Source organism: Pezoporus occidentalis, unplaced genomic scaffold, assembly GCF_034315485.1.
Source record: "Pezoporus occidentalis ecotype Australia unplaced genomic scaffold, CSIRO_AGI_Poc_V1 ctg51, whole genome shotgun sequence".
NCBI classification, from domain to species: domain Eukaryota; kingdom Metazoa; phylum Chordata; class Aves; order Psittaciformes; family Psittacidae; genus Pezoporus; species Pezoporus occidentalis.
The window spans coordinates 3,966,294-3,981,568 of record NW_026915847.1 but is presented as its reverse complement, the minus strand read 5'-3'; the positions used below and the strand labels follow the sequence as shown (position 1 = coordinate 3,981,568).

Sequence of the window (15,275 nt, the reverse complement as noted above, 5' to 3'; positions counted from 1 at the left end):
TAAATGCAATTAAACTCTAACAATATTTGGGCAAATACAATCATTATTCAAGACAAGTGGAGCAAAATCCAGTACCAAGTTATAAACTGGGAATTCTAAGTTCTTTACTGCCTCTGTTGGTGATCCACCTGCTGATCCTGAGTTTTGTAACAGCTTCCTATGACCCTGAACTAGGATCTGTGCTAAACTAAAAAAACTTTACGAGAGAGTTCAAGTACTATGGGTCAAAACCATTACAAAAATGGCAGTGTTACACGACATTCAAAGGAATGAGATTTAGCTTTCGATTTTCCATTCCACCATGGTCATAAATTGTTAACTCAGCCACATGCCCACGGTTCATGTATCTCTTTGCAAAACCTTAAAGAATGACTTTGGTACAGACACATGCTTGCTGCCCCTTAGAAAACAGAAGTTATAAAGTTACAGTAAGCAAAGCATCAAACCAAGACTCTGAAGAACTAAATTCCTCCATCACCAATTCCATCGCTGACTTAACTGTTTGTTTCAGATATAGAAAAAACCTATGTTTTTTCAGTTGAAATGGCAAGCAAGTACTTCTTAAGAGCTTTGAACTTTGCAGATGCGCTGTACACACAAACACCCTCCAATCTCCCAAATGCTGCATCACTCAAATGCTTCCTCCTGACCTAGAAAAAACAACTCACACCCCACCCCCTTTTATTTTTGACCATGCGCTTGCTTTGATCTGTGACTTACATCACATTTGCACTGAAGATTAAAGCTGTCTAGACTCACAGACCTCTGTCAGGCCCTAAAGCCTTCTCGTGGACTCCCAGCAGAGGCACCGGGGACTTGCTTCCCGACACAGAGCTGTTCCCTGTGGTGCGATGAAACGCTCACTACAGTCCCACAAACTGTGAGCAGGATGGAGATCACAGGATACACTGCCTCATATCACAACCCTTTTCAAACAGTCTGAAGAGCCCCAGGGAAAGTATGAGGTGGAGCAGAAAACATGGCTCTTCTTTGCTGCCCCTCTCTGTCCAGGGAGTCTTCACTTCCCTAGACTCTGGGTACGCAGGATGCACTGGGGCACCTTTAATTCTACTGCTGCTTCTTGAATAAATGGCTTTTTGAGGAAGCAACATGTGACGTCAAACAAATGTCACATGACTGCTCTGTGGCAGAACCAGTCACAGTCTTTGAACAATTCAGAGAACAAGACCCAACTGCATGGATGGATGCAGTATTTCTTCCACTTGGAGCCTTCTGCAGCAACAATGCTTCCAATTTAGCATTACGACTACATGCAACCATGGCAAACTAAAGCAGCCAAAAAGCAGAAATACAAAATCAATATAGACAATGATTCTTTATCATAAAAGACATAGCACCTTGAATAAAACAAAGGAAGAAAAACATTTTTGTCATTCAATTAGAGGTGAATGCAGAAAAACACCTGCAATAGATCACTTACCTTTTGGTATGCTTCCCTAAAGAAATAGTAAAGCATTTGAATTAAAGTTACAAGGGCAGGAAGCCAACACCATCTTTTGAAATGATTTTCAAGACTTCCAGAAAGTACTGTAAGCATTTACAGAAGCAGCTGTGAGCTAGAAAAACGAAACTACATGAAAATGTAGTGTAATTTCAAGGCTATAAATATTTTCTTTCATATGTTATTATTTTTACCCATTTTCTAAAGCAAACCTCTTTCACAAACAGGTGGGAAAAAACACTGGGTATCTCATAGTTCAGTATGGCTCCTGGCCCAGGCTACTCCTGCAGGTGGTTAGACTGAAGAGCCTCAGGCTCTCACAGCAGGGCTGTACAAGTACCCTCCTCAGAAGACTGTCCATGTACTTTAGTGAATTTTAGACCTATTAGCTACATCTAGTTTACCTATATTATTGATTTTCATAACTCATTTCTATATAACCATACCTATTTCTTAGAAGTTGGGAGAATTTTAACAGTCTTACAACTTACCCAGAACATCAGGTGCTTATAGTCACTACTACTGTTAGACACATTGCCAAGATCCTTGCTGCCTGACACATTACTCTGCAAAGACAGCAGAACCAGAAGTAACGGAGTATCTGTTTCACCTCAAATTTACAAAACAGAAACAGCAAAGGGGAGAGCAGGCTATATGCAACAACAGCCACTGGCATCACCCAGTCCTCCATTTTCTACCTCTGCCAAACTATACTGCCTGTAAGCAGTTAGCCCTTAAACCAGAGAAAAATAGGGGAGATACTAAGCAATCTGACAACAAAAAAGCAGTGAATTATTTCTTTACGTGCTAGTTTCACTGCATTATTTCTCTGACAAATGTATTTTTAACACTGAACTTAACAAACTTCCCTGGTCCACACAGAAACATTACTGAGCTACAGCTAATGCTCATGTGAAAGATGATAATGACTCATCACTAGCAAGGCTGGCCACCAATAGGAATTGTTACTTGGAGGAAGTGCAAACAGTATTTTTGCAGCAATTTAATGAATAAGAAAGATACAGCAGCTTCTTCAGACAGAACATGAGATGGGCCCTCAATCTACCTGAAGGCCTTATCACCAACACACCTGATCTCTGCTGCAACACCGTCTTTTAGAGAAGCCACAGTGGTGTGAAACGGAAATTCTTGAACTAATAGCATATTAAAATCTTCCCAATATTTAAAGGAGCAAGACTAAGAAGGTAAGTGTCGTATGTACCATTTCCTCCCTTACTGTTTCTGCCAAAGTTTTAATGAATCTACTAGCCAACTTGATCTTTTTCTATGCACTAACTCTTAGCAGAAGACCACTGTAGTACATTTATATAATCAGAAACAAGCAGATAATAGAAGTTGCTACAAGAATTTGAAAGCTGAAAAAGCCACATGGTAGAATGTAAAGCATGCACTTGTTTGAGTTAGGTAAGCGGCTTTTAGAATGCGAAACATGAATTCCTTTCAAGAAGAGAGATGCAAGAGCAACAATGCTGCCTCAGCAGACATCTTTGTGACTGCTTTACACTGCCCTCAGCAGAAGTAAGCAGCTTTTCCACATGTAGGTTTACTACTTTTGAGGGTCAAACATTTTATCAGTAAAGTACACAAACTGACCTGTTGGCAAAAACATATTAAAGCAGTCCAGTGTTTATCTTAAGAATATTTTCCAGTATCAGCTTTCATTAATCTGTTACTGTCCATTATTTCATAAGAACTAAACAAAACTGACTGGTAACACAGAAACAATTAGACACAAGCAGAGAGCCAAGGTCTTGAAAAAGACCATGCCTTGTTTTCTGAAGATAGACAGCCAAAATGAGATGTCATACTTCCCATTTCACGCTGAGCTCATCTATATCACAGTGATACTATCTACTTCACTTAATTACAGGCTGTTTTCACTTAGTGGTAAGAATACTAAATTAAAGGTTTAATTAGCAGATATTTTAGGTCACCTGAATATATGCCATCTAGTCTTCCTCAAAATAAAGTCATCAATTCTCAATGTAAATCCTATTTTTTCAAGCATATTATTTTGGATTACTTGAATATAGAATAGTGCAGACATTTGACCTAATGTTCTTTAGTTCTCATTTCTACAAGAAAGTTAGTTATCTTGTCTGAAAAACTGCATGGTAGAGAAATAAGCATTTGCCTGTATTTCTGACAGGCTGGCTGATAAAACATTTTAGATAAACTGGAAAGTCTAAGCTATTTATTAGTGATTCTTTAGATAAATATCTTTTATAGACACATCACAGCAGTATCTTCTTTGTTTCTTAAGAACAGCTGTCACCCAAATAATCCTTATTTTATGTAAAAGTAAATCTAGTACACACCAGATTTAAGAGATTAATTTTTTAGGATAGCTTTGAGGGGCCTCCCTAAGGCTGGTTTGGTTTTTGTTTTGTTTTTTCAATTTTGCCACTGAAGTTGTTGCAATTTCCTCAGACTCATAACAGTCATCTTACACATACTCAGCAGTTTAAAATATTTCCACATAAGGCTAGTTTTCCTTTTGCTGTATGACTTTGTTTAATCTACCACACTCTATGAAGTCAAGGAAATTATCACCTACTACTGTTTATACAAATTTCAATATAAGCATGGCACCCAGCTTCTGTGATAAAGTAAACATATCTTTAGAGCAGGCTTGAATTAGCAATTCCCTCCTCCCATTCAGATCCCAATGAAAAGATTTACATGGTAAACTCACAGCCCACACACTAAACATCTTCCCGTGACTGCCCCATGTGGCCACTAACATTTAAGATAAGCAGCTCCAACAAGTGATTTTCCTTGCTTTTACAGACTGAAATGAGAACTTAACATTACCTACTTAGTAGCAAACACTATCTCTTCCATATAATTCTTTCTTCATTTGTTAGAATTATTCTAGGTAAGAATTTGTAAGACTATTGCATACTTCTGAGTAGGACTAAAAAAGCAGCACAATATACAGCTCATTCTTGTAGTAATGATTAATTTCTTCTAACCATGTTTACATCAAAAGCAAATACCTAAGAGAGTTAACTAAGTTATTTAAAACTTTTACTTCATACAACGAAAACGTGTACTGATCCTGTCCCAAGCACTGTTACGGCTATCAATTTGTATTCTGTCCAACGTCTTGCGTGCTCCCTCCATCACAAGTCAGGCTGTCCTCTACATATAAAGACTAAACCTCATACTTCTGAGTGTTAGTAATTCTGTGCCATTTTTGCATTAGTAACTACAGTAATAAACTTTAAACCTATGCTTGGATGTGGCATTGTTATTGTGATGCTTTAATATGGTTAAAAATAATCCTAGGATTCCTTTGTGTCATGGTTATCTCATAGGATAAGAATATTTTGTTAGAATTTCTAAAAGTAAATAATTCCCACCAACCAGAAGTTGGGAGAGCTATGTTATTTTTTTAGATGTAAAAATCAATGTCAAATGGGAGATTTTCCTCACCTTTTCTGTCTGGTTTGAGGTTCCGATCCACTGGCGGTGGCTCACATTCCGCAACAGGTACTGATCGTCTGGGAGGTGTCTTTGGACTGGACCTGAAACCCATGTGAGCAGGAGGAGGGACTTGCTTCCCAAATAACGGAAAATCAAACGTGCCTGGTGTCATTGGTACATAGTTTGTTTCCTGGATGGGTTCAGTGAAGCTGCTGGAATGCTGTCGTGGAGGAGAGTTGGGATTCATTGGGACATAATTTTCATCTAGTTCTTCACTTGAAACACTTCCCACTGTCAACATGCTTCTGTTTTTCTAGAATTAACATACATTGCCTTTAACAAAATAAGTTATGCAATCAGCTGTGAATCATACGAGTTTTTTAACCTAATCTACTCAGATTAATACATTCTAATGAAACTGAAAAATCACAAATGCTGTACAGCTTGCTTTTTTGCATGGGAACAAAGAGCATTCAAGCACTGTCACTGTCGCCTCTCATCAGATCAAGTCATACTTACGAAGTGGTTATGGAAGCCCTCCAATGAATTAGATCTGTCATTCGGAAACGTTCGTGGAATATCATAACAGTCTTGAGAACTAATTTCTAAAGAAACAAGAAGAGAAAGTGGCTATTTATCAACCCTGTTCTTGTCACTTGGCAGCAGGCATCCAGAGTCTGTTATTATTTACTGTCTGCTTCTGAGAGCATACAAATACTCCTCCTGAAGTATATAGATTTTATCTATATACTTGAGAGGACTGTGTTTCACAAACAAACTTAGCACTGATCAGTCACAACCTGAAGATCTTACGGTGTTTTTTTTCCACGGCAAGAAAAGAAACAAAACACAAAAAAAAAAGTAATTTCTCCTTTTAAAGCAGCAGCTAAGTCTTAATTTCAAATAGGCAGGTGCAAGAATTAAGTGTAGAATTAATTTGAGATACTGGGCCCTCATGAAAAACCTATTCTAAAATAAACAGCAGGTGTACTCAGCATCTGGAGAAAGGTTTTTTGACTCAATAGCCTTCCCTTTGAAGATGTTGACTCAACAGCATTCAATCTGTTGCAGGAACAGGTGAATCCCTACTCTCAGCTCTTCAGTACGGTCTCCAGGGGCTTTCACTTTGAACAAACTGCTACACAAACATACATCTCTCCATTTTCAGGTGCCTGGGTCTTGGCAGCCACCATTAAGAAAATCCTCAGCTTTGTGGCTGTTTCTCTGGTGCACAGTGATGTTTACGAGACATTCGGCTCCCAGGTCCTGCTCACCCATGTAGGAGACAGGCTGCCTTTCCCTGCAACAGGCATGCCCTTCCTCCTTGATGCCAAGGCAGACTGTGGGCAAACTCTGGGGTTTAACACTGCCTTTTCCCAAAAGAAAAGACAAACATTTGGGGTCTTTTTTGAGATTTCCACCTTAGAGAAAAAAAAAAACAAAAACAAACAACAGACACTTTGCTATTAAGAGCCAAATTAAAACAGTATTTTCAGAGAGGCTACTCTTCCTGAGGCCAACAATCTCAGCCAGAATGTAGGAGTAGTCACTTATAAACTTAGCAAAGTGAGATAAGCAGAGCAAATAAGGCTTTTTCAAGGTGTTACTCTGCCATTTTAAAACACTAACAACCACCAATATTATTATGCTTAGCCTACAAAATGACTGGCAAACCGGATATTACTGAGTGCCTGTATGATCACATCCATTATGTGTATCGCCTCCTCTAAAAGCTCTGTCCCCATCCCCTTCCACATTTCATCCTCCCATCCCATACTCAGCACAATTCAAACAATTCTCCTTTAAAATCTCCTCTTAATATTTAGCATGAACTCTAACCAGTTTAAAATGTCACTTGAGAAATAACACTGTAATGCCCGCCTGCCTCAGGAACCTGCAAAAAAATTTAAAACTCCTAGCCCAAGAGCAGTTAACAATACTGTAATAACTGCTCTATATAACAATAAATATCAGCTTTCCAACCTGTACGATGCATTTCTTGAATCTGCATTTGAGAGAGTAAGAACAGGAATGAAAAAAGGCAGGAAAAAAAACAAGAAATGCCAAACTCTCCAAGTAAAAGTAGCTCCACGAGATTTGCTATGACCTGAAATACACCCATCTGCTGAAGGAAGAACACTAAAAAAAATTCATTAGCACATCTGGAATACCAACATTTAGGTGACTATAAGGAATAACTACTTAAAAGCTGCCATATGCACATCTGTTACAAGGAAGGAAATAAAGGTTGGTGGCAATGATCACCAGATGAGGGTTGATCTCAAAGCTCTGAGCATACACCAAGTGCCATTAACCTTCATGAAACATTTTCAGCTTCCACACATTTGGACCACTACCTGCCGGCCTTACTTTGGTTATTCTGAAAGACTTGTAACAGAAATATTGAATTTAGCTCTATGAGTTTGTTATTAAAAAAAAAAAAAAAAAAAAAAGATTATGTGTTCTTCATTGCTGTTTTCTGAAGACGAGTAACACCGTAAGTATTGCTAGGTCTGCAAACATTTGTGGCTAAGACTGAATGCCACAATATAATACACATCCCTTATCAACATTCTATGCTTTGCTGTTTTGATGGTTTATTTTAATAGTCTTTTCTTCTCACATACTTAAAGCACTGCAACCACAGACTGCTTTGCAAAGGGCTACACGCTTGTTTTTAAAGGCTAGAAATGCCTCTCATACCATTCAGCCCATTCATATGATTCATCACAAGATCACATTATTTAACACAAAATTCTGGAAGAGCAGGATAAAATATGGAATACTGACCTTTGCGGAAGATATTCAAATCTACAGTTGAAATGGTATTACTGCGTGAGGGCGGCATTCCTGATGTAGGGATGCAATAACTACTGTCAGTGTCTGAAGCAGTGCGATTAATGCTACATGTTTCCACAGGAGATCGATCTGCAGCGTGGTGAGGTTTTGGTGGCCGAGGTGGAGGAATATCTGGAATAGTCTCCAGTTTTGAAGTCTGAGACAATGTTCCCTCTGGAAAAGTTCGTGGAATCTGGTAAGTACCTCCAGGTGTGGGGGGAATGTCATAGCTAATGGAGATGTGTCTCATCTGTGCATCTAATGAAGATGTTGCTGATGGGGTATTGAAAACATGTTGCTCTCCTTCTGCATCAGTCCCAGATGGAGACGCTGCCTTCGGTAAAACATCCTGTGAATAACTCCTAGGCAGGTTATAAAGGCTGCAGTCTGCCAGTGTCAGTCCAGTACGAGAAGGAGGAGAGTCGTAGACACCTTGCTGCTGAAAAAAGCCATTCACAGCATGCTTGCTCGCTGACGGAGGAGGGTTTTTGTGGGAGGGCACGTTATCATTGCAGTCTGTTTCAGAAGAGCTGGATTTTGCCGAGTCAGCATGAGATCTACACATAAATCAGATTGTAAGATTAAAATGTTGATGAACATACAAAGAAAAACAAACATTATGAATAATAAACAAAACATTGAAAATGTAAACAATTATCAGTCTCTTCCAGTCCTTTTTTTAAGGATCCTAAGTAACTATATACACATAAATCCAAGCACATGAAACACATAACACAATTGTGGAGCTTTAGCAGCAGTTAAACAACAAGTTTATGTTTCATAAAGCAAGTGACTTAAACAACACCAATTTGGGGCAGAGTTTGTTGGGGGATGGGGGATTTTTTAATTTATATTTTTTAACCCATGTTGCAAACTAGCAGTACTTTAATGGCACTGTTAAAGGCAAAAATAATACACAATCCTTGGGTTTACAGAATTTGCTAGTTCTAATCAGTATGCAAAAATGTTAGAGGAAAAAATACTGCTGCAACACCCTTATGTTCATACTTGAGGTTACCTACTGGCCATAAAAAAAAAAAAAAGGTTTGAAAAACATAAAGGAGAGAAAGGAATAGATAAGAACAGAAATAGGAGAAAGATAGCATGTTTAGGAATGCCATCCAGAGGGACCTCGACACACTTGTGAGGTGGGGCTGATGCCAACCTCATGAAGTTTAACCACGCCAAGTGCAAGGTCCTACAGCTGGGTTGGAGCAATCCCAGGCACAGCTACAGGTTGGGCAGAGAAAAGATTCAGAGCAGCCCTGTGAAGAAGGACTTGGGGGTGTTGGTTGATGAGAAAATGAACATCAGCTGGCTTCAGTGTGCGCTTGCAGCCCAGAAAGCCAACCGTATCCTGGGCTGCATCAAAAGGAGCGTGACCAGCAGGTTGAAGGAGGTGATCCTGCCCCTCTACTCTGCTCTTATGAGACCTCACCTGGAGTATTGTGTGCAGTTCTGGTGTCCTCAACAGAAAAAGGACATGGAACTGTTGGAACAAGTCCAGAGGAGGGCCACGAGGATGATCAGGGGACTGGAGCACCTCCTGTATGAAGACAGGCTGAGGAAGTTGGGGCTGTTCAGCCTGGAGAAGAGAAGGCTGCGTGGAGACCTCATAGCAGCCTTCCAGTATCTGAAGGGGGCCTATAGGGATGCTGGGGAAGGACTCTTCATTAGGGACAGTAGTGACAGGACAAGGGGCAAGGGGTTAAAACTTAAACAGGGGAAGTTTAGATTGGATATAAGGAGGAAGTTCTTTCCTGTTAGGGTGGTGAGGCACTGGAATGGGTTGCCCAGGGAGGTTGTGAATGCTCCATCCCTGGCAGTGTTCAAAGCCAGGTTGGATGAAGCCTTGGGTGAGATGGTTTAGTGTGAGGTGTCCCTGCCCATGGCAGGGGGGCTGGAACTAGATAATCTTAAGGTCCTTTCCAACCCTAACTATTCTATGATTCTTTGGGGTGTGTGTAATTCACAGGATCTATGTGCAAAAGAGTGTTTTTTTCCTTGAATGTGAATTAAGGCAGTGTTGTTAGATAAAACCGCACAGCAGTTATCCTTTTATTTCTCTGGAAATTCTATCTTTTATGAGAATAGCACTGCAATACTGGCACTAACCAGTACCAGTAAACTTCCATGGAAAGTAAACACATTGCACTTACCCCCCTCCCTAGCTTCCCCAGTTACCTTGCTTCAGGCAGGGAAATTCAAGAAATTCTGTTACCAGTCTGACTCCTTGCTTAAATGAAAGCCAAGACAGTGGCAAAATACTAACACAGTTGTTAATGCAGTCCATACACTTTTTGATCAATCATACCATATTTCCTGTTTTCATTACCACAGCACAATACCAATGTGTTAATTCATACACACTTATGTAAATATTTTAGCATGCGTGTGCATCAATGAATAGCTGCTATACAGCTCTTAATAGGCTCTATTAAGCAAATGGACCATGCAGTTCACAGAACTTCTGAGGAATAAGACACCTAAAATTCAACAGCATAACTGCCACAAGAAGTACTTTTTCCTCTTAAGAGGCTCTCTACCTCAAAGTGATCACAACCAGAATTCATTACTCAAATTTCAATTTGGCAACAAGATCACACAAAACTTCACTTCTCAGGGGACAGCTGGATTTGTCTCCATGGGTTCTGGCAACCTGAGGAGAAAGGAATCCAGTTTAGCTATTCATTTAGGTTTCCTTGGCAGTTACTGGAGAAATGGAGACTGCATGAAACACAATCTGTTCTTCCTAGATATCCATCTAAACCTGACGAATCACTCCCAAAGTGCCTCTCTGACAGCTATCAAGGGAGCCCATGTGATTACCTTAGACTGGGCATCTGCAGTAAAGAAAAATGTCATTCACCTAACCAACTGATTTTTGTTCTGTTTAATAGCAAAGATACAATATCTATCAGTCCAAATGGCTTATGAGAGCTCTTCTCCAGCTTTAATTTTATCAAGTTTTTTTTTACTGGCTTGTTAATAGTTTTTTTCAGGGTTTTTTTTTTTTGCATTTTGTTGTTTGGTTTGGTTTCTTTTTTTTGCATGTGTGTGGTTTTGGTTTGTTTTCACTAGAAAAAGTACAATAATTTTGCTGTGGTTATTATTTTCTACACTGATCTGAGTTCTGTCTCACTGGTTGGAACTGGTTTCTAGGTGACTTTGAATACTGATCTACATTTAGTTTGCCAGACCCAAAAAAAGGATGGATTGTTCTCATTAAGTATTTATCCTTGGCACAACTGAGGAAGTGAGAGTTCCTACAATCCTTATGATGCTGACCATGAAGTATATCTTGTTTGCTAACAGTTTACTTACTTTACCTCACTATTGAACCACTGGCAGTTCAGCACACTTGCAAAAAATAGAACACATAGTACAGGAGGGACTACATGAGATTACAGAGTACATAATAAATTGTGAACATACCGTGTGACTAGTAACACACTGAGTTTAGCCCCTGCTTTAGCCCTTGCTCTTTACTTGAAGGATTCATTCAGGAGTTCCTCACTTCTTAGATGTACTCTTCTGGTTCTGTGATATTCATTCAGACCAAAGTCTCAGCAAAAGTCACATGTGTTTTATATGAGCAAGTGTGGCAAGGATTGTGATCTACATTTTATATGCTGTAAAAATAAACTGGGCAGTCTAGAGAAGCTGGACACTGTCAGTCAATTGTAGAATCAAAATTGTTAGTTCCAGTTGACTAGGATATACTTGGAAATGAGAAAACATTCAAAACTACAGAAATAAACACTATATTTATCTTACAAAAACATGCAGAGGCTATAACCCAAGTTCAGAATGCAACAACAGCACATGTACAATGCCAGTACTTGGGGATTACCCATGATATGCAAGCAACAAATGCTGGCATTTTTAAATTTAGGAGTTTTCCTGTGTCTAAGCAAATGCTGCTGCTTCTCTCTTGAGCACAAGCACTTGTAAAAACGTAAGACTTTCAAAAACCATGACACATGAGGCAGCCAGGCCTGTTATTTGGCAACAACTTAAAATTTCTCATTATAAGAGGGCATTTCTGATTTAATTCATTATTTTAAAAGTAATCTTTCGGAATCAACTTCTTGGTCTATTGAAATAGTTTTCAAAATATGAATGGGCTCTAACCAACCTGAGTTTGAAAGGCCAAAAATTTGAAGGCATTCTGAAACACGGACCAAGAAAGCAATTTATGCCAAATAAAGACAGGGAACTCTGCATGTGAAGTTTAACTGGTTTTCAAAGTCAGTATTAACCGCTGATCATGATAGGAACACCATGCACAATTTTGAAGATGTACAACACATAGCTGATTCCTGTTACCTCAAGGTTGGGACTGGAGTTCAGGGACTGACTTGACTCCTGATTTTTTTAAAAGAAGGATTTCAGATGCAAGATGCTTGGTGACTTCTGCACAAAGTTTCAGCTAACTTTCTTTTCCACACATACTTCAGAACAGTTCAACACAAAAAATCAACTGTTTTCAATATTCCATTAACAATTGGTTATTAAGATAAGGATTGTTTTTTACACCTCAGTTTAAAATAATGGCAAAGTTGGATATAACACAATGAAAACACCTCACTATTTATAAGCAGAGGATGACTGTGACATGAATTCAGTGTTATCACATGCTAGCATTACATGACTGCAAATTCTGCTAAATGACCCAACTATTCCTTACTCAGAGCTTGGACTGGACACCTCTTTACACACATTGAGATGACTGTAGAGCCTGCTGAGCTACAAGAACTGGATGTGAACACGACTGGCAAGAGGTGGGATACTGAGGCAGAGGGAGCCCAATAAGAAGCCTGTCTCCACATACCAAAAAATACTTGTTGACAAGGACTCGGGGAAAAAAGTTTTTAAAGTGTTTTAGTCTGAGAAGTAATCATCCCATTTTTGATTATGCTGTAATTCAGTCTGGCTTAACCACTCATCCTTTTAAGATGATTCTTTTCCCATTTGCAGGAATCGATATGACCAATTAAACAGAATACTATGAAGAAAGTGGCAGCAGAACTGCTCGTGTGAGCCAGCAACCTGGGGCAGCAACAAGAAGCATAGTAAACATGTGACTAGATAGATAAATAAATAAAAAGCCAGCTCTGTTTCCATGGATGCCGAAGTTACACAGTTTTTCTGTTAAAACTCACAGAACACCATGCAAGACGCATCTCAAACAAACAATATTTTCAGGCAAGTTAATGGCTCTGTGATTAATTTCTCACACGCATTCCAAGAACATCTACTGTTCACTCACTGCAGTGGAATCTTTTTACTTTCAAAATCTTCCAATAGCAGGTATTCCTGCCCTTCTTCTGAGAGAAAGGGTGACCCTTGGCTGGTTCATACACACAGGAAAGATGAGGAAGACAGCATTTAGTATTCCAATACACCTCTCAAATAAGCCAGAACATTAAGGGGGTTGGAAACTGTCTTTGGCTGCATTTTCTTATTTAGAATTCAAATACAAACCTTCAAATCTCACTAAATGCTGCAGTCCAACAATACTTTTTCTCAAGTCAACAGTGATCAGAGCACAAAACTATTTTAGACAAAATACAGCATGATTATTACAGCTGTAAATTGCTGTGCCCGAGATACTCTCACAACAGCACATGCTACGTTCCGTGACACCATTAATGAAGCATTTCAAAATTAGGTCTTAGTTCTGAAACACCACAATTCTTAAAGATTTCTAGAGAGGCAGTTTGGATACTTCCAAACTATGTTCCACAGTTACCTGCCTCACCCGGCAAAGAACCACAAAGCCTTGAAAAAAAAAAAAAATCCCAGATTACCTATGAAGCAACATGCAAAATTAGAACAGAAGAGTTTCCTCTTGGCAACTCCAAAGTCTAAAGGGAAAAGTGATAGAAATAAACTACTGTTTATTTCAAGTATTGTTACTACTTGAGCAACAATACTTGCCTATTTCATTACATCTGTTAAGCTTTGCACTTTACACTAAGGAAAAGAGGTTGTAGGAAATACTGATAAATTGTACCAAGTATGAAAATTAACAGGAAAGCGATGCAACCACTTAATTTTTAATGCACCTGTAAGGATGTGGACTGGGGTATTACACAGTGTGCCCTCTAACTGATCATCTTAGTAACATTGCTACACAGACACACAAAGCTCTAATTCCTTAGGAAAAGGTCTATATCCCCTATACACTGTCCCAGATCCAGGAGAACACCTACTGTACCATGAAACATAAACAGCCCTTTTAGGTGGAACTGAAACTCCAGCATTACTATTATTCTGAATTTTCATTATTACAGCCTTCTTAATAAAGGGACATAGCTATTTAGTGAATTTAGTTAAACATAATACACTAAGCCCACACAATTTCCCAGTAATCACAATGCCAATGTTGCACTGCTTTCAAATATTCCTATAAAAAACATCATTTATTTAAACAACCTCTACACTCCCAAAGACTTTGTTCAGTTTTTTCTCAGCTCCCTTGGCATTTTATGTCTCCTAGACCTTATGCCTTCTGAACACCCAAATACCTTCTCTCCTGTGTCACCAGTGTCTTCCTCAAGAAATCTTGCAGGCTACCTGGATGCTACACCTTGCCATGTTTTGCGTAAGGAGACCAGGAAAGGGGACCCCTTCTACTTAACCCTTATTTACTCCTCCTACTTAATCCATATGTCACACAACTGTCAAACTTATGTGAGAAGGTCAGTTATACATCCCAGCCTTAATCATTGCAAAAAACATGCTTCATGTGCTGGTGTTACAAATACATTCTGTGCCCATCCCTTGCAGAAGCAAACAGGCAGACACATTTCTCATGAGCCAGGGTGCCAAAATGGAAAGTCAAGATTTCTCTGCCAAGCCATTCAGGAAACAATACTACTGGCAGGAACGGTGAACATACCTTTCAGGCACCATCAGCTTCTAAACATCACTAATCACTTGAACTTTTAACACTGAAAAAGCAGCTACTGGGTTTCTCCTTCTCTTGCAGGACACTTTGGGGCATGCTGTCCTGCCTATAACCTGCACATTCCATGCTCTGGGGAAACTGGAGGCTCATTTCTCTATTTTATAAGAAAGATTTTAAAGGGTGGATACTTTTCTACCGTGCAATCATCAGTAAACAGAGCAGGAAACTCCGCAGGCACAACAGAGCAAGATAAAAAATGCCAGAGAACGAAGAGCACATGGCACAGGTAAAACTGGAAAAGCATCAAGGTGTTGATGAGGAAGGCACCACAACTAAAAGATATGGCCCTGAGGGAGTACATGAAGTACTCATGCAAACATTTTCAAAGGAATCTTTCCTCAGCCTCCCATGTACTTATCTGCAATTGCAAAAAGAATATGACATTTTGTGTTTAATTTCCTGGAAATATCCCAGCAGATTTTATTTTAAATTGCTGCAGGAAAGAAGCTTGCCAGACAGATGTATAAGTTTCTCCCACAGAAAATTTAAGGTTGGAAGGGAAACCTCTGGAGATTATCTGGTCCAGCTCTTCCAATACTTCTAAGCAAA

General features: G+C 39.3%; 1 protein-coding gene across 12 annotated transcripts in view; it reads right to left on the bottom strand.

The window, feature by feature from the left end:
* The window catches only part of GAB1 (GRB2 associated binding protein 1), a 101,776-nt gene that overhangs the window by 14,956 nt on the left and 71,545 nt on the right, over window positions 1-15,275 (bottom strand). For 9 of the 12 annotated variants that reach the window (XR_009968223.1, XM_062637280.1, XM_062637274.1 and 6 more), the window contains exons 4-7: window positions 13,023-13,103; window positions 7,703-8,307; window positions 5,432-5,517; window positions 4,922-5,225 (exon numbers count right to left, since the gene is read on the bottom strand). Coding sequence is in view for 11 of the 12 variants with exons in the window: in XM_062637280.1 (XP_062493264.1) it covers window positions 4,922-5,225; window positions 5,432-5,517; window positions 7,703-8,307; window positions 13,023-13,103 (1,076 nt within the window). In the remaining variant the exon portion in view is untranslated. The remainder of the gene's footprint in view (window positions 1-4,921; window positions 5,226-5,431; window positions 5,518-7,702; window positions 8,308-13,022; window positions 13,104-15,275) is intronic. The other 3 variants (XM_062637275.1, XM_062637279.1, XM_062637277.1) reach the window with 2 other exon arrangements.